The sequence below is a fragment of the Piliocolobus tephrosceles genome, chromosome 6 (assembly GCF_002776525.5).
Source record: "Piliocolobus tephrosceles isolate RC106 chromosome 6, ASM277652v3, whole genome shotgun sequence".
Classification (NCBI taxonomy): Eukaryota; Metazoa; Chordata; class Mammalia; order Primates; family Cercopithecidae; genus Piliocolobus; species Piliocolobus tephrosceles.
The window spans coordinates 155,675,667-155,703,269 of record NC_045439.1 but is presented as its reverse complement, the minus strand read 5'-3'; the positions used below and the strand labels follow the sequence as shown (position 1 = coordinate 155,703,269).

At 38.4% G+C, this 27,603-nt stretch overlaps 1 protein-coding gene across 3 annotated transcripts; it reads left to right on the top strand.

Annotated features, from left to right (window-relative positions):
* LOC111554591 (rho GTPase-activating protein 11A) lies at positions 1-26,096 on the top strand. Of its 3 annotated transcripts, none has more exons than XM_023230230.3 (12): positions 1-252; positions 7,605-7,675; positions 10,597-10,693; positions 11,578-11,831; positions 12,480-12,643; positions 12,887-13,033; positions 16,116-16,190; positions 16,980-17,147; positions 20,374-20,503; positions 21,319-21,427; positions 23,148-23,286; positions 23,620-25,269. In XM_023230230.3, exons 5-12 carry the CDS (start codon positions 12,496-12,498, stop codon positions 25,206-25,208), a joined length of 2,505 nt encoding a protein of 834 aa, XP_023085998.2. In that variant the 5' UTR covers positions 1-252; positions 7,605-7,675; positions 10,597-10,693; positions 11,578-11,831; positions 12,480-12,495; the 3' UTR covers positions 25,209-25,269. The 3 variants fall into 3 exon arrangements, with proteins under 3 accessions (XP_023085998.2, XP_023085997.2, XP_023085996.2); XM_023230229.2 differs by lacking the exon at positions 1-252 and adding an exon at positions 2,726-3,747 and having other exon boundaries at positions 16,980-17,060; positions 23,620-26,096; XM_023230228.2 differs by lacking the exon at positions 1-252 and adding an exon at positions 2,726-3,747 and having other exon boundaries at positions 23,620-26,096.
* The last annotated feature ends 1,507 nt before the right edge of the window (positions 26,097-27,603 follow it).

Genomic DNA, 27,603 nt, shown 5'->3' with positions numbered 1-27,603 from the left:
CCACATTCTGTCCCACTGGAAGGTCTTCAGGCGCAATAACACACAAGGAGCTATCATCTCCTATGATAACAATGCCTTCTTCTGGAATACCTCCCCACAGACCACCACAAATACGTGAGGATTGCACTGTGCTACAGTGATGCTACTACGGCAACATCATCACTAGGCAATAGGAATATTCCAACTCCATTATAATCTTCCGGGACCAGCGGATATGGATGATCCTGACCCTGCCTAGGCCCAGGTTAATGTGTGAGTTGGTATCTTCATTTTGGTTTTGTTTGTTTTTGAGACAGGGTCTCACTCTATCGCCCAGGCTGGAGTGCAGTGGTGCAATCTCAGCTCACTGCAACCTGTGCCTCCCAGGTTCAGGCAATCCTTCCATCTCAGCCTCCCAAGTAGCTGAGACTACAGGTGCGTGTCACTACACCTGGCTATTTTTCATATTTTTTTGTAAAGGCAGCGTTTCGTCATGTTGTCTAGGCTGGTCTCAAACGCCTGGACTCCAGCAATCCACCAGCCTCGGCCTCCCAAAGTGCTGGGATTTTAAGTGTGAGCCGGCACGCCCAGCCCTCTTAGTTTTTTTGTTTGTTTGTTTGTTTTTGAGATGGAGTCTGGCTCTGTCACCCAGGCTGGAGTGCAGTGGCGCAATCTCGGCTCACTGCAAGCTCTGCCTCCAGGGTTCACACCATTCTCCTGCCTCAGCCTCCAGAGTAGCTGGGACTACAGGTGCCCGCCACCATGCCCGGCTAATTTTTTGTATTTTTAGAAGAGACGGGGTTTCACCGTGTTAGCCAGGATGGTCTCCATCTCCTGATCTTGTGATCCGCCCACCTTGGCCTCCCAAAGTGCTGGGATTACAGGCGTGAACCACCGCACCCAGCCTATGTCTTAGTTTTTAACAAAAAAGTTTAAAACATACAAATAATAGAAAAAAATCTTATAGAATATGGATAGAAAGAAAATATTTTTGTACAGCTGTACAATGTGTTTGAGTTTTGAGCTGTTACTACAAGAGTCAAAAGTTAAAAAAATTTAAAAGTTGATGAAATTAAAAAGTTATAGTAAGTTAAGGTTAATTTATTACTGAAAGAAAAAATTTTAATAAACTTAGTGTAGTGTAAGTATACACTGTTTATAAAGTCCATAGCAATGTACAGTAAGGTCCTAGGCCTTCATATTCAATCACCACTCACTGACTCACCCAGAGTAACTTCCAGTCCTGCAAGCTCCATCGTCTCAGCTGCTCCTTCAGGAAGCTCTAGAGCTGGGAGGTCCTTCAGTTGTCTTGATGAGGGGGCCAGGCCTATGAAACCCCACATTAAGCAGGCGTGGAATGTAGACTGCCCAAGGGAAGGCGTCACTTGGGGTGAGGCAGGTCCTTTCCATGGAGCAGCTCTCAGAGGGGGACTTAGCTGTGAGCCATGAGGAGCCAGCACTCCTGTAAGTGGGGGCAGCGAGCACTTCAGCCTGGAGGGGGATCTAGGTGAAGTACCAGTGTCTACTACTCTAGTGCTAGCCGCAGTGACCTCAGGAAATCACTGTCCTGTTTTCCATCTTGGTCCACATTTAGGACATTTCTTCAAACATTTCTGTTTCAATAATAAATGGGACAATGTGTCTGTGGAACGTGCCAGGCCCTAGAGGCAAGTGATTCTAGGAACAGTCATTCTGGTTTTACAGAAAAAAAATTCTGACCTAATTTGAAAGTTGCACAAATCATCTTATTTCAAGCAGGGATGCCGGTAAAAGGTTCAGGAAGGCCCTTTGGCAGATACTTCATGTATTGATTTCACAGAAATGAAAGCCAGGTGAGCTAACATCGGAGGAAAAGGATGTGTGTCATCTAGTGGCACTAAAAGCAAAGCCTAATGCTTAAGGGAAGATTTCCCTTTTCATTCTCAGGGAACTCAGTGAGGTTTTCAGTAGTGTTTTCCTACTTAAAAGAACGTTTCCTCCTTAAAACTCATTCATTGGGCAAATATTCATTTAGTCCTTGGCACTATTGGGTAATGGGAATACAGGAGTGCATATGGCAGATAAAGTTCTGTTGCTGCCCTTACCGAGTTTAGTGGGGGTGAGATGTGGTGTTAGTAAATGCATACTATATTGTCTGTATTTAAATCGAGTCCAAATCTCCCGCTCTAAATCTCGCCTTGGGATGTTTCTTACATCTCAAGAAACAGAGTATTTTGATGGGATCGCTGATGTTTCAGAATGCAAAAGTTTGCAGTCGTGCAAGTCAACAAGATAACCGTCTGAACCGAAAGCTGGGCTCCTCCGGGTCTCCTAACTCCAAATCCAACTCCAAGCTTCTGCAGCTGCCACCTCCCATAGACTTCTCATTTCTTCCGCACTCTCCTCTCACGACGGGTCTTCTTTGTTGTACTTAATTTTCTATGCAATAAGATTTCAGCATCACCATCAGTCCCCCAAACACCAGTTCTCACAGAGCCGAAGTTCCCACCAAGGGCTGTGGGTAAGGGTTACTAAAATCAGCGTTTATGAATCCTGTCTCAAGTTGTCTCACCTGGGGTTCCGTAGAACGGTTTCTTCAGCGACAAGAGGTCCTTCAGCGACAGCCGAGCTCGGGAAAAAACGGGAACAAGGTGTCTTTTACATTTCCTCAAATAGCGTGTATGGTCTGAGGCGCAGGTCAGGTGTATTTAAATATCCTTTAAACAGTACTCCCCCGCCCCAAAAACTGGCCTTGAAGGAACAAGTGAAACTCATCCTGCTTTTCATGTTTGCTGGGTTTGCCCGTTACACCCCTTCCCCTGCACCTACCAAGACAGGCAGTTCTCGGCCACCCTCCGGGGTCCTGATTTTGAAAAGAGGAGTGGACCAATCAGATGTGGAGCGCTGTTTGGCGCTGCAGTTTGAGCCTGGGCTGAAACTGCGGGTGTGACGGCCGCGGTGGCTCGGGGTGTCTGCGGAGGAGGTGGGGGCGGAAGCATGAGGCTAACGGCTTGGCTTCAGTGAGCGCACCGGGATGTGCAGGCCGGGAGCTAGAGGCAGGCTGATGGGGGAGGGAACGAGCAGCCTGTGAGACGGGGTGACTGCGGCGACCAGCCCGGGCGGGCACCGGGACTGGAAGAGTTGCCTGAGCAGCCGGCTGGTCCGGCGGCCAGACTGGGGCGGGGGCGAGCGCCCAGTTGAGCCTGCTGGGGCTGGAGGAGCGACAAGGGTCCTCTTCACATTTCAGAGCGAATCAGACGGGGACAGTAAGGTTTGGAGGAAGGGGGGATCGTTGGAAGCAGCCGGAAGTAGTGAGAATCTGGCAATAGGCGGGAAACGGGAAGAATCAAAGAGAAGCGAAGTCTATGTGAGTAGCTGAAAGGATTGCGTGACCAGAAAGAAGGTCGGTGTAAGTGAAGGAAGAGTGAGGTGTGGCTGGATCAAAGGGCTAAGAGAAGAGGGTCTGTGTAAGTGGATGTGAGTGAGGATCAAGGAAAAGCCGTGGAAGTGGCCGGGGTTCGGGGCCGCAGGAGTGCCAGACGGGGCCGGAAGGCAGCCGAGCGGAGTTCCGATTTGAGAGCGTTTGGAAATTGGAAGACTTGGTGGCGAACGAGGGTCAGGACCTGCATCCTGCCTCAGAGAGCGATCGACGTGTCCGGAATGTGGGATCAGAGGCTGGTGAGGTTGGCCCTGTTGCAGCATCTGCGGGCCTTGTATGGTATTAAGGTGAAGGGTGTCCGTGGGCAGTGCGATCGCAGGAGACACGAAACAGCAGCCACGGAAATAGGGGTAAGTTCTGTGAAAAGGGATTTAGGTTTAAAAGAAAGGGCACACCCTTTATCATCATTTACTACCAGATCGTGCTCAAATGTTCACTCCGTGTATCACAAAGAATGATTAGGTGTGTAACTCAGTTCAGATGGTTGATGGCTGGTATTTAAAAAGGGACCTTCTTGGTTTTTGGTGTTTTTTTTTCCCCTAAGGATTTTTGATCATTGAGAGAAAGTTGCAGGATTTTCCAACTTCAGCACTATTGACATTTTGGATTAGATAATTTTTGTTAGGGGAAGAGGAAATGCTGTTCTGTGAATTGCGGGATGTCTTTTACCCACTAGATGCTGGTAGCATCTCTCGGTTGTGACCATTAAAAATCCAGATGTTGCCAGCTTACTGTATTTGGAACAGGTAGTACGTTGGGAGGGACAAAAACTCTACTCCTCCACCCTTGTTTTAGAGTAAGGTTGCAGAGGGACAAGGGAGACCAGTGCATTTTCTAGAAGAATCCATAGATGAAGAAGTATGAGAGAACATTAGAAATAGGCTTCAAATGATAACTGCATATTCACCAATTTGAGAAATAAGTTTGCTGCTTGGCCATGTCATACTTTTGAGACAGCAATTTTTTTTTTTTTATTTGAGTAAATTGAGAAGCCGGAGTGGAATAATTGAAAAGTTGTTGATGTTTTGGTGGTTGAGGTAAAGGAATTTTGAATGAGATTTTAATAGCTCTGCCACATCATCAAGAATTCCATTGTGAAAAATAAGCTGAATGTAAAGCATTTTATTTCAAATTTATGTGCCTAATTTATATGGCACTTCCTAGTACTTGGAGACAAGCTAATAAAATTAATATACATTGCTCTTAATCGTTTATGGTTTCTTTAACAAAGTGCTTGGAGAAGAAAACCACTAACAAAGCTAATATGTGTACCTCTTAGTCGCTGATAAACTTTGGAGAAGTTATTTTTGTTGGTAGCAAATTAATGGCAATACATGTACTTACATTTTAAAAGCTACAGTGATTTCTGATTGTAAAACTGGTTTTCCAAGATCTCAAATGCAGCTGATTTTGTAAGTATATGGAAGTTTGTATATGGACTTTTTTTTCACCCCTTCACCCCTTTTCTTTCTTTCTTTCTTTTCTTTTCTTTTTTTTTTTTTTTTTTTTTTTTTTTGAGACGGAGTCTCACTCTGTGGCCCAGGCTAGAGTGCAGTGGCACAATCTCGGCTCACTGCAAGCTCTGCCTCCCGGGTTCACGCCATTCTCCTGCCTCAGCTTCCCGAGTAGCTGGGACTACAGGCGCCCGCCACCACACCTGGATAATTTTTTGTATTTTTAGTAGAGACGGGCTTTCACAATGTTAGCCAGGATGGTGTCGATCTCCTTACCTTGTGATCCCCTGCCTCGGCCTCCCAAAGTGCTGGGATTACAGTCGTGAGCCACCGCGCCCGGCCGTGAGCCACCGCGCCCGGCCTTTTCACTCCTTAACAAGAAAAACTGATGCCTGCTTTCAGAGTCAGATAGACCTGAGTTTGAGTCCTGTTCCACACCTACTACATCTGTAAACTCCGGCTGCTTGTTTGATTTCCCTAAGCTTCAGTTTTCTATCTATAAAGTGGGAACAGTGGTATTTCTCCTTGGATTGTTTAGGGATTTTTAAAAAGTGAAGCTCTTTACGTAGGCCTCGCACAGTGCGTGTCACATGCCACTTTTTCATCTAATGATAGTTGTCATATCAATGGTCTGCCTCCTAATTGGTAATCATGCCATATAAATTCAGCTAGAAACACAAGAATAGTCTAATGATGCAGTATAGAAGATCATTGTGTTATGAGATCTAATGGGATAGGTAGTTTGTTTGAAAACAATTTCTGTAGCCCACTGTGTTTGTTAGCTATTTGTAGTTTTTGAGCTTTTAAAGAAAAGCACTATAAATCTTTTTTAAAATGATACTATAGGTGAGATTCTAATACATAAAGTTTTAAAAACATTTTATGATATTAAATTATAGTGGTTACTTGTGAAGCCAGTTATTCTAAATAATAAGACTTAAGGAAGAAAACACGCTGAATTCTAGTTATATATAACAGAAGTAGACTTACCAGCTTAAGTATCTGGTTTATTTTTACATTTGGTTTGGTTGCACAGTATCAAGAAAATTCTGATTTACCCAATAAAGGGGTTGCCCATACTAACATTTTTTAAATAGCTCAACGTAAAATGATGATCATAATATTAACAAATATGTTTTGAATGCTTATTCTGTGTCAGACACTGATGATACAAGTGTTTTGTATGTTTTAATTTATTTAATTCTTCCTACACCTCTATGACTTAGGATCTGTGTGAGGATACTGAGGAACAGAACGTTAATTTGATCCAGGTCACTCAGCTGATAAGTACAAGAGTCAAGATTTAAAACCTGGCATTTTTGTGGGCGCAGTGGCTCACACCTGTAATCCCAGCATTTTGGGAGGCCGAGGCGGGTGGATCACAAGGTCAGGAGATCAAGACCATCCTGGCTAACACAGTGAAACCCTGTCTTTACTAAAAATACAAAAAATTAGCCGGGCATGGTGGTGGGCGCCTGTAGTCCCAGCTACTTGGGAGGCTGAGGCAGGAGAATGGGTGAGCCCAGGAGGTGGAGCTTGCAGAGAGCTGAGATTGTGCCACTGCACTCCAGCCTGGGCAACAGAGCAAGACTTTGTCTCCAAAAAAAAAAAAAAAACCTGGCTTTTTTGCCTTTAGGAGCCTACTCTCTTAAGCACTCACTATACCATACTGTCTTTTCAGCTTAAAACGTTTGTAAATTAATTGGAGGCAGGCGCTTGAAAGGGAATTAGTAAAATTTTGTTACTGTGTTGTGTCATTAACAATGCTGAGTGATTTTTATTGTAAATATAAAGTTAAATTTAATGCTCTTAAAACATAAATGCTGCTTGCTTGATAACTTGTGATATCGGAAAAAAAGTACTTCAGCAGCATTCACAGAGCAGACGCATGTAAACTAAATTAACATGTGAGATTATATACCCACTTAATTTTGAATAACCAGACATTTACAGACTTGAATTTACCTTTCAGTGCTATGGAAAGCAACACATTTTTAAGAGGTTTGAATGCAGGCACAAAGAGAGCGGCAGATTCTTTATCCTTCAGTGTGCAAAAACATTCAAGTTAACCAGCACACAGCTTTACTCTCGGGATCCTCAATGTATTAAAATTTGAATGTGAGGTTTTAAAAATGGGTTTCCAGCTAGTTAAATGAAGTTTGACTTAAATATTTGCACACCCCTGCCTTGCTTACCTCAGGGCATGGTTTGGAAAGCACTCTTCTATAGAAGGTGGAAAATGGTTTAGGTATAAAAATAACCTCTTCTGATATAATTTTAGGAAGACTCAATGAAGGACAGGAATTACTGTTTTGCTTTTCAGTTAACTTAGTCTTTTGTGTGTTTATAAGGTGAGCAAAAGAAAGTATATAGTCAGTATTAATAAGGTCATTAAAGGAGCCTATAGTATTTTTGGGGTAAATGTTAGTGTTTTGGTCCAAATTCTGTTTTAAGAATTTACTAAGCACTAACCCAATTGATTTTTTTATGATCAGATTGGAAACTTGAGTTTACTAGATTATTTGAGGGGAATGACATTATCTTGGCCATCTTTGTACTCCCAGCACTTAGCATCCTGTCTAATACAGTAATTATTTGTTATCGAATGCACTTGAAATGATTGTTTTTTTCTTGATTGACAGTTTATCATTTATTTCTGATTTTTTTAAATTTCCCAAGGTCTTTAATTTGCCTAAAGAAAACTGATATTATGCCTAATATTTGTGTTAGAGTAACTGAATTTGTCATTTTAGGGTAAAGTATTTGGAGTACCTTTTAATGCACTGCCCCATTCTGCTGTACCAGAATATGGACACATCCCAAGGTAAGCAGAGTTTGAAATAAAGAAGGCCGGGCACAGTGGCACATGCCTGTAACCCCCGCATTTTGAGAGGCCAAGGTGGGCGGATCACTTGAGTCCAGGAGCTCAAGACCAGCCTGGGCAACATTGTGAGACCTTGTTGCAAAAGATTCAAGGATTAGGTGGGCGGAGCACACCTGTAGTCCCAGCTAGGCAGGGGACTGAGGTGGGAGGATTGCTTGAGCCCAGGAGGTCAAGGCTGCAGTGAGCCTTCTAGCCAGGCAAATGAAGAAGAGAGTAAACATTTCAAACTGGTTTTAGAGAGTTTAAAAGACATAGTTGATTAAAACATACTTGTTTCAAACCAGCAAATGATTTCATCTCTCATTAGCATATTTTAAATTTATAATTTGTACCCCTTCCCAGGATTGGATTTTAAAGTCCAGTAATAAGTAAATGTTAGAAATCACACACAAAAAAATTTGTTCTGTTAAAGTCACTTTTCAGTTCTATATGAATTCTTTTGCCACAACTCAGATTAAGTAATATACTGAATTACCAATTCAGTAATAATTTTGACTTTTTGTTTGTTTGTTTAAAAAATATTGGCCACGCATAGTAGCTCATGCCTCTAATCCCAGCACTTTGAGGGCCGAGGCAGGAGGATCGCTTGAGCCCAGGATTTTGAGACCAGTCTGGGCAACAAAGCAAGATTCCATCTATAAAAAAAATTTTAAAGAAAAATCAGCTGGGCAAGGTGGTGTGCACCTGTAGTCCCAGCTACTCCTGAAGCTGAGGCAGAGGATTGTTTGACCCTAGGAGTTTGAGGCTGCAGTTGGCAACAGAGTGAGACCCTGGCTCTTGAAAAGAAATATTGGATAAAAGAATATTTAAGCTAAGATATTAGAGTATTTGTGAAAATGTATTATGTATCACTTAGCTTTTCTATGCCACTTACTATTTATAAATCACCTTTTTTTTTAAAAACAGTTTCACTCTTGTCACCCAGGCTGGAGTGCAATGGCATGATCTCGGCTCACTGCAACCTCTACCTCCTGGGTTCAAGTGATTCTCCTGCCTCAGCCTCCCGAGTAGCTGGGATTACAGGTGTCCACCACCACGCTTAGCTAATTTTTGTATTTTAGTAGAGATGGGGTTTTACCATGTTGGCCAGGCTGGTCTCAAACTCCTGACATCAGGTGATCTACCCGCCTCGGCCTCCCAAAGTGCTGGGATTACAGGCATGCGTCACTGTGCTGGCCTATTCTAACTGCATCAGAAATTACTAGGAAAGTTTCTGTTTTAAGAATATAATTTTAAAATGCATATGATGAAACTTATCTCTTAATTCATTTCCCCTCCATCTAAAGTAGGGTTCCTTTTGGCTACTATAGACCAATAATCTAGGTTTTAATTGACATGTCATCCAAAAGCAATTATTGAACACCTTGTTGCCTTAGGACAGTTTCCCCCCATTCATCCCATAGGTGTAGATTCACAGTCTTCTTAGGTAGCCGCTTAACCATTATGCTCTTTAAATGACCTATGAAAGGCTTGATTTTCTTATAATAAACACCTATAATGATTTTCAACAGGCTGGGCACAGGAGCTCATGCCTGTTATCCCAGCACTTAGGGAGGCCCAGGTGGTGGATTGCTTGAGCCCAGGAGTTCAAGACCAGCCTGGGCAACATGGTGAAACCTTGTCTCTACAAAAAATAGAAAAATTAGCTGGGGTAGTGGTGTGTGCCTATAGTCCCAGCTAGTCGGGAGGCTGAGGTGGGAGGATCACTTGTGCCCAGGAGGCAAAGGTTGCAATGAGCACCACTCCAGCCTGGGTGATAGAGCAAGACCCTGTCTCAAAATAAAAACTGAAAGAAAAAAAATTAAAAAAAAAAAAAACAGATTTTCAGCATCTGGAATTGCAAAGTCATATTCCCAGGAATAATGACTAAATCTTCATTGTAATTTCATTACCTACTTTTTATTTAATTAAGACTGTTTTGTCAGTTACCATCTGTAAATAAGGCTGACATTCAGCCACTGCACCAGTACAGCTGTCTCAGTTGCTTGTAGCTGATATTCATTCTAATTTGTGGGTGCCAGCTGTTCAGTATCTAGGTATCTAAAGCCAACATTGATTGAGATTATTATTCAAAATAAAGAAGTTGAGCACATTCCCCTTAATATGAAAAGGCTTGTAAGGACTGGGATAGATCCTACTTTTCTGAGGGATGATGTTGGTATGAGGAAAAAAAACACATTGCCCTATTTTTGGGTAACGTGGGAGATGAGAAGATCACCCATGGAGAGATAGTAGACAAAAGAAGAAGGTGTTGGACAGAGCCCTGGGTTGTTCCAGCATGTAGAGGTCTGGCATGAGAGGAATGAGAAAAGGAGTTTGAGAAGGAGCAGTCAGGGAGACAGCAGGAAAAGTAACAGAATAGTGAAAAAGTATTTTTGAGATGAACAGGGAAGGGGTCAGGTGTGTCAGATGGTGATACATCAAGCAATATGAGGACAACATACTAAGCATGGATTTGGCAAGGCAGAGGCTGTTAGTGAGCTTGAAGACAGCTATTTCTTTGGAGTTATGAGGTATGAGAATGATTGGAGAGGGGTGAGTGGAGACTGAGATATGAAGAAGTAGAGGCAGTAAAAAAAGACATGTCTTATGTCCTAAAGGGAAACAGAAATGAAGTAGGATTGAGAAAGATAAAATTTAGTGTGCACTTTGGAGTTGTTATGAGTGAAAAGATGGACCTTGGAAAAGAATTTAGGAAGCATGTAGACAACTAAAAGTAACATTTTACCTCAAAGACTACAGAGATTTGTGACTTTAGAGCTTCTGAAAGGTATGTAGTGCTTGGCCTGCTCATGTGTGTTAGCAGAGGAATAGGATTTGATAAGATGTATATCTAGCCAACTGAAAAACGTCTCTTTCAGCTTTCTTGTCGATGCTTGCACATCTTTAGAAGAACATATTCATACTGAAGGGCTTTTTCGGAAATCAGGATCTGTTATTCGCCTAAAAGCGCTAAAGGTAAGCATATTGTTGAACTATAATTTTTCATTTGAACCATTTTCTGATTTGGTTTTTAAAACTGAAATATTTAGAACTATTAATATGAATAGTTGACAGAAATTGAATTTGCATTTTTTTCATGGCAGAATAATTTTTTTCCCAAAAGAAATGATGTGTTATTTCTATCGTGCTTTAAAAATTTAATAACTTTTAAATTCATGGTCCTTATTTCTATCAACTATTACGTAAAATGAAAAAATTTGTTAAATTGTATTGTTGTTAGCCGTCTAGAAGGAGTGATATAGCTGAGTGTGGTGGCACATGCTTGTAGTCCCAGCTACTTGGGAGGCTGAGGCAGGAAGATTGTTTGAGCCTGGGAATTTGAAGCCAACCCAAGCCACAAAATCTGCACCACATTTCTTTTTTTTTTTTTTTTTTTTTTTGAGACAGAGTCTCGCTCTGTTGCCCAGGCTGGAGTGCAGTGGCGCGATCTCGGCTCACTGCAAGCTCCGCCTCCCGGGTTCACGCCATTCTCCTGCCTCAGCCTCCCAGGTAGCTGGGACTACAGGCGCCCGCCACTGCGCCCGGCTAATTTTTTGTATTTTTAGTAGAGACGGGGTTTCACCGTGGTCTCGATCTCCTGACCTTGTGATCTGCCCGCCTCGGCCTCCCAAAGTGCTGGGATTACAGGCATGAGCCACCGCGCCTGGCCTCTGCACCACATTTCTATAAAAATAAAAATAAATTTAAAAATTGTTAAAAATAAAGTAGTGACATATTTTAAAATAAGAGTTGAGAAATTTATTAAATAAAACTGTCTTATTAGAGTATAACAAAAGAAACTTTATTTGCAATAAACTCTTAAGTTGCCAGAATACTCAAGATTATTATATTTATTTCAGAATAAACTGGATCGTGGTGAAGGCGATCTATCTTCTGCACCTCCTTGTGATGTTGCAGGACTTCTTAAGCAGTTTTTTAGGGAATTGCCAGAGCCCATTCTCCCAGCTAATTTGCATGAAGCGCTTTTGAAAGCTCAACAGTTAGGCACAGAGGAAAAGAATAAAGCTACGCTGTTGCTCTCCTGTCTTCTGGCTGACCACACAGTTCATGTATTAAGATACTTCTTTAACTTCCTCAGGAATGTTTCTCTTAGGTAAGTGGTAATTAAAACTCTTGGCAAGTAATAGTTGAATTTTTCAACTAACTAATGTTTAATGCTTGTAGATGTGTTCCATTTCATTTGGAATGGAAATTTTTCTTTAAAAATTACATATTTCTTTACTATGAGGAGTATACTCTGTAATTTAAGAAACAGCATACCAAATGATTTAATATTTCCTTATCTTAAAGTCATCATCATGAATGCCTTAATGGTTCATTGCTGTTTATAAGATTCATTGTCCACTGAAAGGTTTTGTTTAAATATTTCTGTTTTGCTTTTCAAAATTTTCCTCTCCCTGCTCTCAGTGAGCCACTTATTCTAGACATACTTGCTGCCTTCTGATACTTCCAACTTTTTATTTGTAGGTTTGAAAATCAGATAAAGATATTCAATTTGGGTGGTAAAGCAAAGTATGAACTCTAAGATTAGCATGGTTTTTATAATACATATTTAAATATAGAGAGACTGTATATTTCTGGTTCTTTTTTATGTTCAAGCCAATCATGTAGATGAAAGGTAACTATTTTGCCTTGTGTATGACTGATAGTAAGAGGTCTTCAAAATGTACTACCTATGTTATTTTAACTCTTCTATATTTTTACCTTGGACTCCATCTAATAAAGCCTTTATTTACTTAAGATCCAGTGAGAATAAGATGGATAGCAGCAATCTTGCAGTAATATTTGCACCAAATCTTCTTCAGACAAATGAAGGACATGAAAAGATGTCTTCTAACACAGAAAAAAAGCTACGATTACAGGCTGCAGTAGTACAGACTCTTATCGATTATGCATCAGATATTGGTAAGATGTAGTTGCATTATCAACAGAATTTGTTTAAATGAGGAAAATCTCTGTTTCTTCCAAAGGAACTATGAAGGCAACTGTTAGAAAGTTGGTATATTACTGACTTCACCCCCACCCCACAGTACCGGCCCCTCCTGCAAAGACAAAAAGAAAAGAAATTGGTATATTACTATCTCAACATTTTTGGGGAAGAGTGGAGGAAGGATAATAATTGTCTTATTTGTGAACATTTTCATTTAGGGTGTGTACCAGATTTTATCCTGGAAAAGATACCAGCTATGTTAGGTATTGATGGTCTCTGTGCTACTCCATCACTGGAAGGCTTTGAAGAAGGTGAATATGAAACTCCTGGTGAATATAAGAGAAAGAGAAGACAAAGTGTAGGAGGTAAGTGGCAGTCCCATTTTATGGAGGTACAGTGATGTGCTTTAATTGAAAGTACATTTCACATAAAGAAGCATGAATTGTGGTATGTGCCTTTTTGATGCTTATAGCACAGCTGGAAAGATAGGACATATGGATGTAAAAAGTTAAAGCGATAGTACAATCTAATGTTAAGTGCTAAATCTTTAGCATAAACATAAGATGTATTAAAAGGAGAAAAGTTCCCTGGGTTGTAACAATCAGGAACTTGTGAAAGAGGAGTCAAACTGAACCTTCTTGAATAATGGTTAGAATTTAGTGGGATTGGGTGGAGGATTAGAATACTTGTATCCTATTCTAGATGAGAAGGATGCTATGAAGAAAGGTTTGTGTAGGGAAGAAGTAACCTATGTCTAATGTAAATAGAGCAGTACGACTTGAGTGAAGTGTTCAGCATCAGGATGAAGGATGGTATTATGGTAAACTTAATGCCAGGCTAAAGAATTAGAATATTAACCTGGTGTTGGTGAATCATTGAAGATTTATGATGTGAGGCATGATATGACTAAAAAATTTTAGAAAATTACCTGATTTGAAGAATTGAGACTTGGAAGTAGGGAGAATGGTCAGCAACATATGTCAGTAATCCAGGCACGAGATTATTGTTTGAACTTGTTAGTGACATGGATTAGTTAGGAGTACAAAGTAAATAATGAAGGAAATATTATCAAGGAAGAATCAGAAAGACCAAAAGTTTTATGATGGTGGAGTTGGTAATAAAACTTGCAATCTCCTTGATCAAGAAATCAGAGGCCATTCTTCCAATTACTTTAGGAAATTTGTCTTTTGAATATCAGAACCAGATGTTACTAACTGTCCCATTCCCTTTCTCATCTTTTGGCTTATTTGTTATCACATACTTGTGTTTCTTCTTTACCTCCTTTGTAAATAGGATAATATTGATGACTTACGTATCATTTTCCTAGGGCTACTGTAGCAAAGTACTACAAACTAGGTGACTTAAACCAACAGAAATTTGTCTCACCGTTCTGGAGGCTAGAAGTCTGAAATCAAGGTGTTGGCGGAATGCCTGAAACCTGCAGGGGAGAATCGTTTCTTGCCTCTTTCTGGCTCCTGGTAGTGGCTGTCAGTCCTTAGCATTCCTTGGCTTGCAGCTGTGTCACTCCAGTCCCTGCCTATGTCATCCCGTGGTGTTGCTCTGTGTCAGAACTTCCCTCTTGTAGGACACATTGGATTAGGGCCCACCTGAATGACCTGATTTTAACTCGAGTACATCTGTAAAGATAGTAATTCCAAGTATGGTCACCTTCATAGGTACTGGGGGTTAGGACTTAAACTTAGGTTTTTTGGAGAACACAATGCAACCCATAAAACTTCCTATCCCAAATGGAGATATTTCCCAGATGCAGGTGGTCTTTATCGCCCTCTTCCCCAGTCCTGTAGGTGCAGTTATCACATCTAAATAGATAACCATTACATCTGTACCACCGTTATCTTGAAAATGTCGGTTCTGCTTTACCAACGGCCTGCTAGGCAGCCCTCATCACATCTGCTTTTCATCGGTGTTTTCAGCTTAACATTTTGAAATGACCATCTTTATCCTCTTTAACCCGGTTCTGTGTGAATTCCATTTTCTTCTAACAGCACCACTATTCCCTAGATACTCAGGCTTTAACCATGGGTTCCACCTCGTCCTCTGCCATCTATAATCAGACAGTTTTCATGTCGTATAAGATTCTATCTCTGTAGTGTTTATTGCATCGTTACTGTAAGAATCTTCCTGGCCGGGTGCGGGGGCTCACACCTGTAATCCCAGCACTTTGGGAGGCCAAGGTGGGCAGATCACGAGGTCAGGAGACGGAGACCATCCTGGCTAACACGGTGAAACCCTGTCTCTACTAAGAATATAAAACATTAGCCGGGTGTGGCGGCGGACGCTTGGGGTCCCAGCTACTCAGAAGGCTCAGGCAGGAGAATGGTATGAACCTGGGAGGCGGAGGTTGCAGTGAGCTGAGATCATGCCACTGCACTCCAGCCTGGGTGACAGAGCGAGACTCCATCTCAAAAAAATAAATTAATTAAAAATAAAAATAAAAAAAAGAATCTTGGTCTTTATGCTTCCTCCTTGAATCTTCCCTATGTATTGCTATTAAGGCTCACTTTTTTTTTTTTTTTGACTGAGTCTGTCTTTGTCACCCAGGCTGGAGTGCAGTGATGCTATCTTGGTTCACTGCAGCCTCCACCTCCTAGGTTCAAGTGATTCTCTTGCCTTGGTCTCCCAAGTAGCTGGGATTACAAGTGCACACTACCACACCTGGCTAAGTTTTGTATATGTAGTAGAAACAAGGTTTCACCATGTTGGCCAGGATGGTCTCTTAACTCCTGACATCAAGTAATCTGCTTGCCTCGGCCTCCCAAAATGCTCGGATTACAGGTGTGAGCCACTGCACCTGGCCAAGGTTACATTTTAAATGTATAACTCTACTCAAGTATCTCACATACATACCCTTCAGGAATTTTAATTGATAATAGTGATATTTATAGCTTGGCATTCAAGGTCTTTCATAGGATTGCTCTAGCATACCTACTGTTTCCTGTCTTTGAGCAACTTTAGTCAAACTACGTTATTTATTGTTTTCCAGACACTTTTATTCATTTGCTTACATTATTTATTGATAGAATGTTTTTACTTCCATCTCTACTGATCTTTTAAATATCTTTATTCGTGCCTCCATTTCCATGGTTCTTGCCTCAGTTCAGACCTTCATCTTTTGCCTTAACATGTAATGATTTCTTCTTCCCTACCCTTACTGTACATTATGTGTATTTGTATTACATTTCTTTCTGTATCATGTCTTTTTTTTTTTTTTTTCTTTTTTTAGGGATATGGAAGTATAAGTGGGGAATGAATAAAAAATATATCCTTTAGTGTTTTTCCTATTTTGAAATAATCCCTCTTAAATAACTTAAAATTTATAAGCCGATATAAAGTTACATGTTGAATGAAAACCGCAAATATTAACATGAATTATTGGTGAAAGACAAGTAAATGTTAAGTTGTAATTGCTTATGCCTTTCATTTCAGATTTTGTTAGTGGAGCACTAAATAAATTTAAATCTAACAGAACACCTTCTATTACACCTCAACAAGAAAGAATTGGTAGGTATTTATTATATGCATTTATTTTAATTAAAACTTGTATAGTATTCTATAAACTATAATTACAATAATATCTAACTTATATTAGTTAATCAAATGTAATCAAATCAAATATTTTTAATAGACATACTGTACTCTATATACTATGTTGTGACATTGCTAATTACATAGGCTATAATGAACCCAGAATTGTAGGCAAAAATTTTTTTAGTCTGTTATGTCTTTAATCTTCTTAATCATGCTTTTCTGTTTGTAATTTAGATGCTATTGAGCATGTGAAAATAGTTCAACCTCATTTTTATCTTAGGACTAGAAGTTCATTATTGTGTATTTCAACTTTTTATCCTAATTTGCTTGTGGCTGCAATTATTCAGCCAGTAAGAGGCAACATGATCTTTTGTTTTCTAGAATGAAGAAATGAACTGGTTAATACTCAACTATGATGAAAAGCAAAAATAATATTTAGATTAGTTTTTGTTTCAACTCCTTGATTGTAATGTCTTCCTTAAATTAATATTTTTTAATATATATCATATGCATCTTTTAGTCTATTACATTTAAGTAACTGCTGTCTCTTAAGAGTCCTGCCTCTGCGACTTCCTTATTTTCATTTAAGGAATTGCAGAGTGTTTTAGTTAAACAACATCTGTTTAACTGATAGTGTAAATATATCCTCATTTTTTGTTTAGCTTTAAGTAATATTTTTATAAGAAGAAATTAATGTAAAGCTTTTGTATGTTGTCAACTCTGCAGTAGAAACAAGTTGGTTTTGTTTTGATATTTTTTCAGCCCAGCTGTCTGTATCACCAGTGATTCTTACACCAAATGCTAAACGTAAATTGCCAGTAGATTCTTCTCATGGTTTCTCAAGTAAGAAAAGGAAGTCCATCAAGCATAATTTTAACTTTGAGCTGTTGCCAAGTAATCTCTTCAATAGCAGTTCTACACCAGTATCAGGTAGCAAATAGAATTTATATAAATGAATTGTAAACATTAAAATGGGTGCCTATTCCAGGCACAGTGCAATTTCATATGAATAATACCACCCTAAGGAACTACAACTTTTTTCTGGGTTTTATCAAATTTATGAATTTTTATAAAACCCCCTGCCTTTAAAATAGACACTGTTTCAATATAGTGTGTGTGTATATCTGTGTGTGTTATGACCACATCTATTGAAAGTTACAATAACCCAGAGTAGTAGTTTGGGCTTCTGGTGATAGCATTGATGCTTAGGTTTTATGTGATTAGACATCCTGAATCCTGCTACAGGTACTTCTGGGTCTATAGCTGTGGCTTTCTTGCTGTCATTTGTTGAATTGAGGTTGCCAGATGTTTGATCATCTCTGATTCCCAAGTGGGAGTGTTACTATTGTGGGTTATGGTTTGAAAATGAGGGTATTTTTATAGTTTTAGACTCAAGTACCTTTTGTAAAAGCTTTAGAACTTTGTTGACGCTGTTCCTTCTGCCATGGCTTCCAGATCCCTTACCAGCCCAGCCATTTTCTTCCAAATTAACAACAAGTTCTAATGTGGCCAACCAGAGCCTTCAGAGAATAATAGAGTATGATCACGCTAATCCGAAGATTAGTCTGGGTCTTAGATTGAATTGGCTCTTTTAGCATATACAGAATCCAAGTTGGCTTATATTAACCTTATGATCAACCAAAAATGAAATGAAACTCTAAACCCAGGGTCCTCCATCCATTTATTTTACATTTAGTCAAAATGTGAGTGATCTCTGATTATTTTAGATTTTTATTTTGTTGGTTTCAGACAATGTTAAGTTTCATTTTTAATTCATTATCTGAGTTATATGAGTTCTTCCCCAAAGCCTCTCTTTTTTCTGTTGTCCAAAAGGGTTCTTATTTGTTTTATTGGGAAGTTGAACAGAATAGCAACTTGAGGTTTTCCAGAAGAAACCACTTCTTCACAGGTTCTCTAGGGCTCATTGAAATGTGATGATAGTAACTCTGAAGCTTATGTCTATAGCTTTTGCAGTGTTCACAGGTTGGAGACTTAAACTTTTTTAAGTCACATAGTTCAATTTTTTTTTTTTTTAATATTTAAGAGGCTTTGCAGTTTGGAGGACTTTTTCCAAATGGCAAATGGGAATTGTAGTTCTACCTGCCTTTGCTTATTAGCATTACATCTTCCCCAAGATGAACATATTGATTCCTTCTCCTCCTCCAAGCTCCGAAAACAGAGGTTAAACAGTCTGTGCTATTTTTAGTTTGAGCTTGCCTAATCAGTGAATTTTCTTTATAAAAAAATAAAAAAATTCAACAACAGTAATTCTATTATTTTTACACCATTTTTCTTTGACCCTACTTTCTCAGCCACAATTCAACAAATTCCATATGCAAAATTGAAAATAGATTGATTTCTATGTTTAGATTGTAACAAATATGATGCTTTTTAAAATATATAAAGGCAACATTAGTCTGTAGTCCATAGAGTATCTATTCATAATTTTCTTTTTCTTTTTCTTTTTTTTTTTTTTTTGAGACAGAGTTTTGCTCTTGTTGCCCAGGCTGGAGTGCAATGGCACGATCTCAGCTCATTGCAGCTACCACCTCCCAGGTTCAAGCAATTCTCCAGCCTCAGCCTCCCAAGTAGCTGGGATTATAGGTGCCCGCCACCACACCTGGCTGATTTTCTTTTGTATTTTTAGTAGAGACGGGGTTCTACCACATAAGGCCAGGCTGGTCTTGAACTCCTGACATCAGCTGATCCACCTGCCTTGGTCTTCCAAAGTGCTGGGATTACAGGTGTGAGCCACCACGCCTGGCCATAATTTTCTTATATATGTGATAAATTTGCATTGTTCCATATATTCTGACTGTGCCTCCTGCGACCATTGACACGTTTTTTATTTTTATTTTTTGAGACGGAGTCTCGCTCTGTCTCCCAGACTGGAATACAGTGGCATGATCTTAGCTCACTACAACGTCCACCTCCCACGTTCAAGCAATTCTTGTGCCTCAGCTTCCCGAGTAGTTGGGATTACAGGCATGCACCATCATGCCCAGCTAATTTTTGTATTTTTAATAGAGACGGGATTTCACCATGCTGGCCAGGCTAGTTTGAACTCCTGGCCTCAAGCAATCCGCCCACCTCAGCCTCCCAAAATACTGGGATTACAGAAGTGAGCCACTGTGCCTGGCTGGACACATTTTTAAAGTGACTAGACTGCAGCCCTAGAATAAAGCTACTTATGTCACTTTAGATGTATAATATTGGCTTCCAAAATTTTCTTTCGCTAAATGTACCCAAAAATTACTATGATGGTCGTATTTTTTCTGTTTTCATAATTGAAAAAATGTGAATGTCTCTGTTTGGGAAACTTTGTGAATTCTTTATTAATAACTCAGATGAATTGAGAGGGTTCATGTTTGTTGAATGTGTCCTGGTTACGATTCAAACATAAGTCAAGTGTATATGGAGCCTTTGTTCATAACTATTTTACTTCTTTCATAATTGTTTACTGTAGTTGATTTCATAATATAAATGGTGTTAAATAATTAAATCGAGCTTCTATTGTACCAATAATTATTTGAATGGAACACAGCAGCAGCCAAGTGATTAGGCATGTTATAGAATAATTAGTTTTTGTTTACTTGCCAAAAATAATGAACAAATTACATTCTGGAGTCAGGTGGGTAGCAGTTGACCAGCAGGTGTATCTCAAATATTCAGATTCCAGCTTGTTTGCCAATAGCTTATTTTTTATAATACCATTAATTAGTATTATGTACTGGATACTTACTAAATATTTTATATAGATAACAGTAATATTCATCATAGAAGTCCATTTTCAGAGCCTAAAGCCATTTAGTAAGTGATGGAGCAAACTCAAGCCTGTCTCCAAATCTTGTTTTTTTCCAGTCTGCAGTGGTGCCTATCCCTGCCTTGTATTATTAACAGAGTTTAAAGAAAAGCTCTAATATAAAAGTAATGCTTAATCTGACCTTTAATTGGCAAGTCAAAAGTAAGAAATGAATGCTTTTTCTTAGCTGAGTTGGGTTATTTGACACTGGAAGTTTCTAACCAGAAATTAAGTGATTTCAGTTGTTGCTTGGTATAGAAATTAAAGCTTTGAATCTAATTGTAGCTATTACTATTTTATACTTTAAAAGGAAAATAGGTATGCGTGGTATATTACATGTGGTTATTTTCGTAGTTCACATCGATACAAACTCAGAAGGGTCATCTCAGAGTTCACTCTCTCCTGTACCCAGTGGTGGAAACCATTTGATCACTGCAAGTGCGCCAAGGCGAAGTAAAAGAATTGCAGGCAAAAAAGTTTGCAGGTACTTTATCCAGGACATTTTGTTTTCATCAGATAAATATTTGGTGTACACATAGTTAATAAAATGTTTTATCTTTCTGTCAAGCATCATATTTGAGTCATAATTTTAAAAAATCCCTTCTAGCTTTATAGTCTTATTGATCAATTGCCTTTTCAATACCCACCAGAGAAAAATTACTAATTTGAGTCCACTGTGCTTGCTTAAAATCCTATTTTATGTTGATGGTGTAAGTTTAAAATTTCCTGTTAGAGGCTGGGCACGGTGGCTTATGCCTGTAATCCTAGCACTTTGGGAGGCCGATGTGGGTGGAGCACTTGAGCTCAGGAGTTCAAGACCAGCCTGGGCAATGTGGCAAAACCTCATCTCTATAAAAAGTACAAAAAGTAGCCAGGCATGGTGCCACACACCTATAGTCCCAGCTACCTGGGAGGCTGAGGTGAGAGGATCATCTGAGTCCAGGATGTCGAGGCTACCGTGAGCTGTGATTATGCCATTATACTCCAGCCTGGGCCACAGAGTCAGACCCTGTCTCAAAACAAACAAACAAAAAAATTCCTGTTAGGTTAAAAAGCTAGCCTATTCTAACAATTCTGATTTACAACTGATTAAATAACTTTTAAGATTAACAGATCATTTTTATATGCAAATACGATGTGTTCATATATGGTATCTTAAAGTTGAACTGTTTTTAAAGAATTATTAACCCACCCAATTATTATCAGTATGATTTGCTGTGGACTTTATTTCAAATTTTATATTTCAGGTATTTCTCTGGTGTTTATACTATAAACTGACATTTTTAATTCCACTTCTAGAGTAGAATCAGGAAAAGCAGGCTGCTTTTCTCCTAAACTCAGCCATAAAGAAAAGGTTCGAAGATCTCTTCGTTTGAAATTCAATCTAGGGAAAAATGGCAGAGATGTAGTAAGTTTCTTACCATTTTATTAATCTTTATATTAGCATAATGCTATAAACTTGATACTAAAAAACACTCATAACCCTGCCTTCCCTCCAGTGACTGTCACATTCTGTTCTTTTTATACACAACTCTTATACTTGAGTTGATATCAAATTTCCTTGCATTGGAATACCCAAAGCTTAGTCCTTGGACTTCTGTTTTTTCTCTCCACTCACTCAAGGCGATCATCAGTTTTAAACATTATATACAGGTTGAGTAGCTTGAGACCAGAGGTATTTCAGATTCCCCATTTTTGGGGTGAATTTTGGAATATTTACATTATTTTTGCCAGTTCAACATCCCTAATCTGAAAATCTGGAATGCCCCAGTGAGCATTTTCTTTGAGCATCATGTCAAATGCTTAAAAGCTTTGGATTTTGGAGTATCCAGAATTTTGGCTTTTCAGATTTGGAATGCCCAACTTGTATTTACTTAAAACTTCCAAGTTTATGTTCTCTAATCCCAAATGCTCTTCTGAACGACTTGACTGTTTCTTAACATCTGCTTTTTTGACTCTCCTACTTGGATATCTAATCCAATAGGCATTTCAAATGTAACCTGTCCCAAGCAGGTGCATTTCTTTGCTGCTGCTATCCCCTGCACCAAACAACACTTTTACCTGTGGTTTTCCCTATCTCAGTTATGGCAAATCATTCTTCCAGTCACTTAAGCCAAAAACTATGGTCACATCCTTGATTCCTCATTTTCTCCGACACACCATGTCTAAACCATTAGAGAATATTGTCTAATTTCTGCTTTTAGCTTATGTCCAAACTGACCAGTTCTCACTATTACTACTTTTCCCACTTTCTCTAAGTTCTGTCATCTTTCTGCTGGATTACTCTAGTAAATTCCTATTAATAGTTCTGCCTTCTCCTACCCTTGCTGCAGTTCTGAAATTGCTCTTTTAAAATCTGTTAGGTTATGTAGTCTCTGCTCAGAACTCTCCAGTGACTCCTCATTTCACTCTGAAAAAAAGCCACAGTTCTCACGTTGACCTGCAATGCCTCACGTGATCTGTTCTAAGGCTGCATTTCTGAGCTCTTCTCCAGTCCCCCTTGCTCACTCTGCTCCAGTCTCAGAGACTGCACTGGCATTCTGCTCTTACTGTAATGTTCTTCCCCCTGAAATCTTCGTGGCTCTCACCTTTGTTTTGTTTTACTCCCAAATCATCTTCTCGTCACCCTATTTTAAACTAAACCCCCATTCTTCACCATTCCATATCCTTTTTACCCTGTTTTACTTTTTTACTTTTCATAGCACTTTTCCACCTTGTGTATTGTATTTATGCAATATAATTTACTGTTTATCTTATTTAAGTCTAAATTTCCCCATCTAAATAGAGTGTAAATTACATAAGGATAAGATTTTGGTGTAGGTACCCCACTGCCCCAACTATTTGTGAACAGGCCCTAGCACAGAGTCAGAACACACACAAAAATAATTTTAATTAATATGTCAAACTGTTTTAAAAGTAGATCATAAAATACCAACTAATAGCAAAATCAAATGATCATAGTTTTCATTAGCAGGCAAGAATATTTGTCATTGTTAAGAATTGTTTCTCAATTATATATCCCTTTTTAAATCAGATAAAGATTTTGATAACTACAAAAAATTATTCTGTCTTTATATTTTCAGTTAACTAGGCTTATTTCTTAACTAAAACTTTTTTTTTCCGTACAGAATGGATGTTCTGGTGTCAGTAGATACGAAAGTGTTGGTCAGCGACTTGCAAATCAACAAAGTTTAAAAAATCGAATTGAATCTGTAAAAACAGGTTTGCTTTTTAGCCCAGATGTTGATGAAAAGTTACCAAAGAAAGGTACATTTACATACTACTGTTAAGAGTTTTATCTAAAAATCCTGCTTTAGTTGCTTTTTTAATGATAAAATATATTAATTACTGTTCTAGAGATTAGAAGTTCATGTTTGAATAGTGAAAATATTAGAATTGGCAATGTATTTTTATATCAACAATTGGGAAATGCTTATACATGTAAATATGAAAATGACATTCTTATGTTAAAAATTATTTCTTATAACACAAATACTTTATTAGAATTAAATGCTTAGTGACTTATTTGCCATGTGCTTGGATATTATTTCAAAACAAGGTTAAATACAAAGGATTAAGCACTGAACTGCTTTATTTTAGGTTCACAAAAGATCAGTAAGTCTGAGGAAAACTTACTAACTCCAGAGCGACTAGTTGGAACAAATTACCGGATGTCTTGGACAGGACCTAATAATTCAAGTTTTCAAGAAGTAGATACAAATGAAGCTTCTTCAATGGTGGAAAATCTTGAGGTAGAAAACTCTTTGGAGCCTGATGTTATGGTTGAAAAGTCACCTGCTACTTCATGTGAACTCATCCCTTCCAATTTAAACAGTAAGCATAATAGCAACATAACAAGTAGCCCTCTTAGTGGGGATGAAAATAACGTGACCAAAGAGACTTTGGTGAAAGTTCAGAAAGCATTTTCTGAATCTGGAAGTAATCTTCATGCATTGATGAATCACAGGCAGTCATCAGTACCTAATGTGGGGAAAGTAAAATTAACTGAACCATCTTATTTAGAAGATAGCCCAGAGGAAAATCTATTTGAAACTAATGATTTGACTGTAGTAGAATCAAAGGAGAAATATGAACACCACACTGGTAAAGGTGAAAAATGTTTTTCAGAGAGGGACTTTTCACCCCTTAAAACTCAAACATTTGATAGAGAAGCAGCTATAAAATGTTATTCAACTCAGATGAAGATGAAACATGAAAAAGACATTCATTCAAATATGCCAAAAGATTATTTAAGCAAGGAAGAATTCCCCAGTGATGAACAAATAAAGAAACAGCAGTCCCCAAAGGATAAACTGAATAATAAATTAAAGGAGAATGAGAATATGATTGAAGGTAACTTACCAAAGTGTTCAGCACATAGCAAGGACAAGACTAGATCCTCTTTCTCACAGCAGAGTACATGTGTTATAACAAACTTGTCAAAACCTAGGCCTATGAGAATTGCTAAACAGCAGTCATTGGAAACATGTGAGAAAACAGTTTATGAAAGTTTACAAATGACAGAACATAGAAAGGTTTCTGATCACATACAGTGGTTTAACAAGCTTTCTTTAAATGAACCAAATAGAACAAAAGTCAAGTCACCTCTTAAGTTTCAGCGTACTCCTGTTCGTCAGTCTGTCAGAAGAATTAATTCTTTGTTGGAGTATAGCAGACAGCCTATAGGGCATAAGTTGGCGAGTCTTGGTGATACGGCTTCTCCTCTGGTCAAATCAGTGAGCTGTGATGGTGCTCTTTCCTCTTGTATGGAAAGTACATCAAACGATTCCTCTGTTTCATGTATCGAATCAGGTCCTAAAGAACGGAAGTCCATGTCATGTGAAGAGTCAAATATTGATGCGATTTCAAAGTCAAGCGTGGAGTTACCTTCGAAATCTTTCTTAAAGATGAAGAAGCACCCAGATTCAGTGAATGCTTCTCTTGGGTCTACTACAGTTTGTAAACAGAAGATGTTATCTGATGGCCAAGTTAAGCTTCCCTTGGATGATCTGACTAATCATGATATATTAAAACCGGTTGTAAATAACAATATAGGCATTTCTTCTGGGATACATAACAGGGTCCTTAGGAGACCATCAGAAAGAGAAAGGGCCTGGTACAAAGGTTCTCCAAAACATCCTATCGGAAAAACTCAATTACTACCAACAAGTAAACCTGTAGACTTGTAATTGGTAAATGTTATACTTGTCATTAATGTGAATAAAGTGAGCAGTTGATGGTATGACTTGCAGGATAATCTACATGTTAGTTTGTAGCTCAGGATGATTATTAAGCAAGAGATTTGCTCTGAAACATTTTTATTTCACTGTACAAGCAACTTGGATTTTTATTTGTACAAATTCTTTGTTTTTCTTAATGATGCCAATTTTTAAACTTTAATTTTATTGTGATCTCTTAAAGCAGAGGTTAGACTACCTTTCTAAAGAAATTGTTGACTGGATTTATAAGAAGTTAATTTTTGAAAATTACATGATATTTTTGTGTGATAGGAAGAATGGAGCAAGTTGTGTCTATTTCCTCAAGTCAGATAAGGTTTCTAAAATAAATAAATTTCTAGCATGTAAAGGGTAGAGATAAACCCTGCAAATCTTATGTCTGGAATTATATTAATGTTGATTGTCCTTGCCAAAATTCCTAGAAATTAATGTCCTTCAATAGCATCCTAATATTCTATTTTTGTTTGGGGCAGAGTAATTTCATTTATGTTGCCTGTAGGTGTACCATGTGTTCACTTGAACAAAGAACAAATGGCTGAGATGGAGTAATGACTAAAGTATGTTCACATATTATGATGCGGAAATAATTGATAACTTTTAAGCCATACTATGATTTTAAAGACAATGTGCCAATATAGATTTGGCAATTATTTAAAGAGGGATAATCTTGAAAAAAATTAATCAAGGTGATTTCTTACATGCAGATGCTTGATTTTGGAATTTGAAATAGTAGATGCACCTCTTTAACCTTTTTTACTTGGATAAAAACCTATGATGATTTTGTCGTGTGTGTAAATGTTATTTATTTAGCATAGACATTAAAGATAACTCTCTGGAAAATGACTTGACTAAGGCTGTCATGAAATTCAAAGTGCCATTTAGAACATGCACCAAATTGTCAGGCAAATCTGTCTAAATTTATATTTTAAATTATTACAAATTACACATCTTTGAGGAAGGAGTATTATGAACAATAGAACATATTCTCTAGGTTGTAGAGGAAGGAATAAGCAGACAGAATCAACCACTAAAGATAGTTTTTCAGATCAGTTAGAATTGTTAGAATGTCATGTTTAGATGTTGGAGCAGATCAGAGCAGCATTCATGCCACACGGAGCAACCAGACTTCCGGCATAAGTATGGATGAGGAATTTCAAATCATCGGATGTTTGCTTGGCTAGGTTCTACTTTGTTATTTGATATCAAATAGGTTTGTAGATGTTTATGGTATTTCTAATTGTAAGCAGAGACAAAATATTCATATACTCAGATATATGTTGTCTGCTTTAAACAATTTTTAAATTTTAAAAATGCATTAATGTCTTTATATCCATCAAGGGAAGGATGAAATGTTGAATTTGAAGACTAATTCAGTAAGAAGTCCTAGGGGTTTAACTGTACATACTACCTGAACTGGCTTTTCTGACAGATGAATCAATAATGAAAAATGTCTGTTTAAAAAAAAAAGAAACTGCCACATGTGACTACTATTTTTGTTAGTTGAAAGCTGCAATACAAAGTATTACAGGAATCTGAAGGTGAATAGCTTGAAGATATGGTAACTAGAGAGTCAGACTAAAGTTTTGTTTTAGACTTGATTTAATGTGTTTTTATTTTTTCTTACACAAAATAGAGATAATGTTGCTAACTTCATGGGATATTTGAAGAAATGATATAAATACACTTTACAAAGTTAAAAGTGTCTGGACATGTGCAGTAACTGCATGGGTTCTTTTCTGTGTCTTATTAATGTAAATAAAGATGTAATATTAATTTGGTTATCTAATAAGCAACAAACAACTTAATATATAGAACTTAATAGACTGCTCAACCACATTTTATAATATGATCACTAAGAACTTAATGTAGGATTTTAATAATGTTTTTTTAATTGTGGCAGAATTTAAACCTTAATTTTGTGATCTGGTTTTTTTTGTTTGTTTTGTTGAGTTTTTTTTTTGAGACGGAGTCTCACTCTGTCACCCAGGCTGGAGTGCAGTGGCACAGCCTCGGCTCACTGCAAGCTCCGTCCCCCAGGTTCAATCGATTCTTCTGCCTCAGCATCCGGAGTAGTTGGGATTATAGGCACGCATTACCACACCCGGCTAATTTTTGTATTTTTAGTAGAGACAGGGTTTCGCCACATTGGCCAGGCTGATCTCGAACTCCTGACCTCGTGATCCGCCCGCCTTGGCCTCCCAAAGTGCTGGGATTACAGGCCTGAGCCACCGCACCCGGCCTCTGTGATCTCTTAAATATATATGAAGTTATATTTTTGAAATACCAAATTTCGGCCAGGCATGGTGGCTCACGCCTGTAATCCCAGCACTTGGGAGGCTGAGGTGGG

Bases quoted from the DNA above. Each gene is read 5' to 3' on its own strand.
- LOC111554591 (XM_023230228.2), top strand. From the start codon at position 3,619: ATGTGGGATCAGAGGCTGGTGAGGTTGGCCCTGTTGCAGCATCTGCGG. The intron at 11,832-12,479 runs GTAAGTGGTAAT...TATTTACTTAAG, and splicing joins CTCAGGAATGTTTCTCTTAG to ATCCAGTGAGAATAAGATGG. The intron at 13,034-16,115 runs GTAAGTGGCAGT...CTTTCATTTCAG, and splicing joins GAGAAGACAAAGTGTAGGAG to ATTTTGTTAGTGGAGCACTA.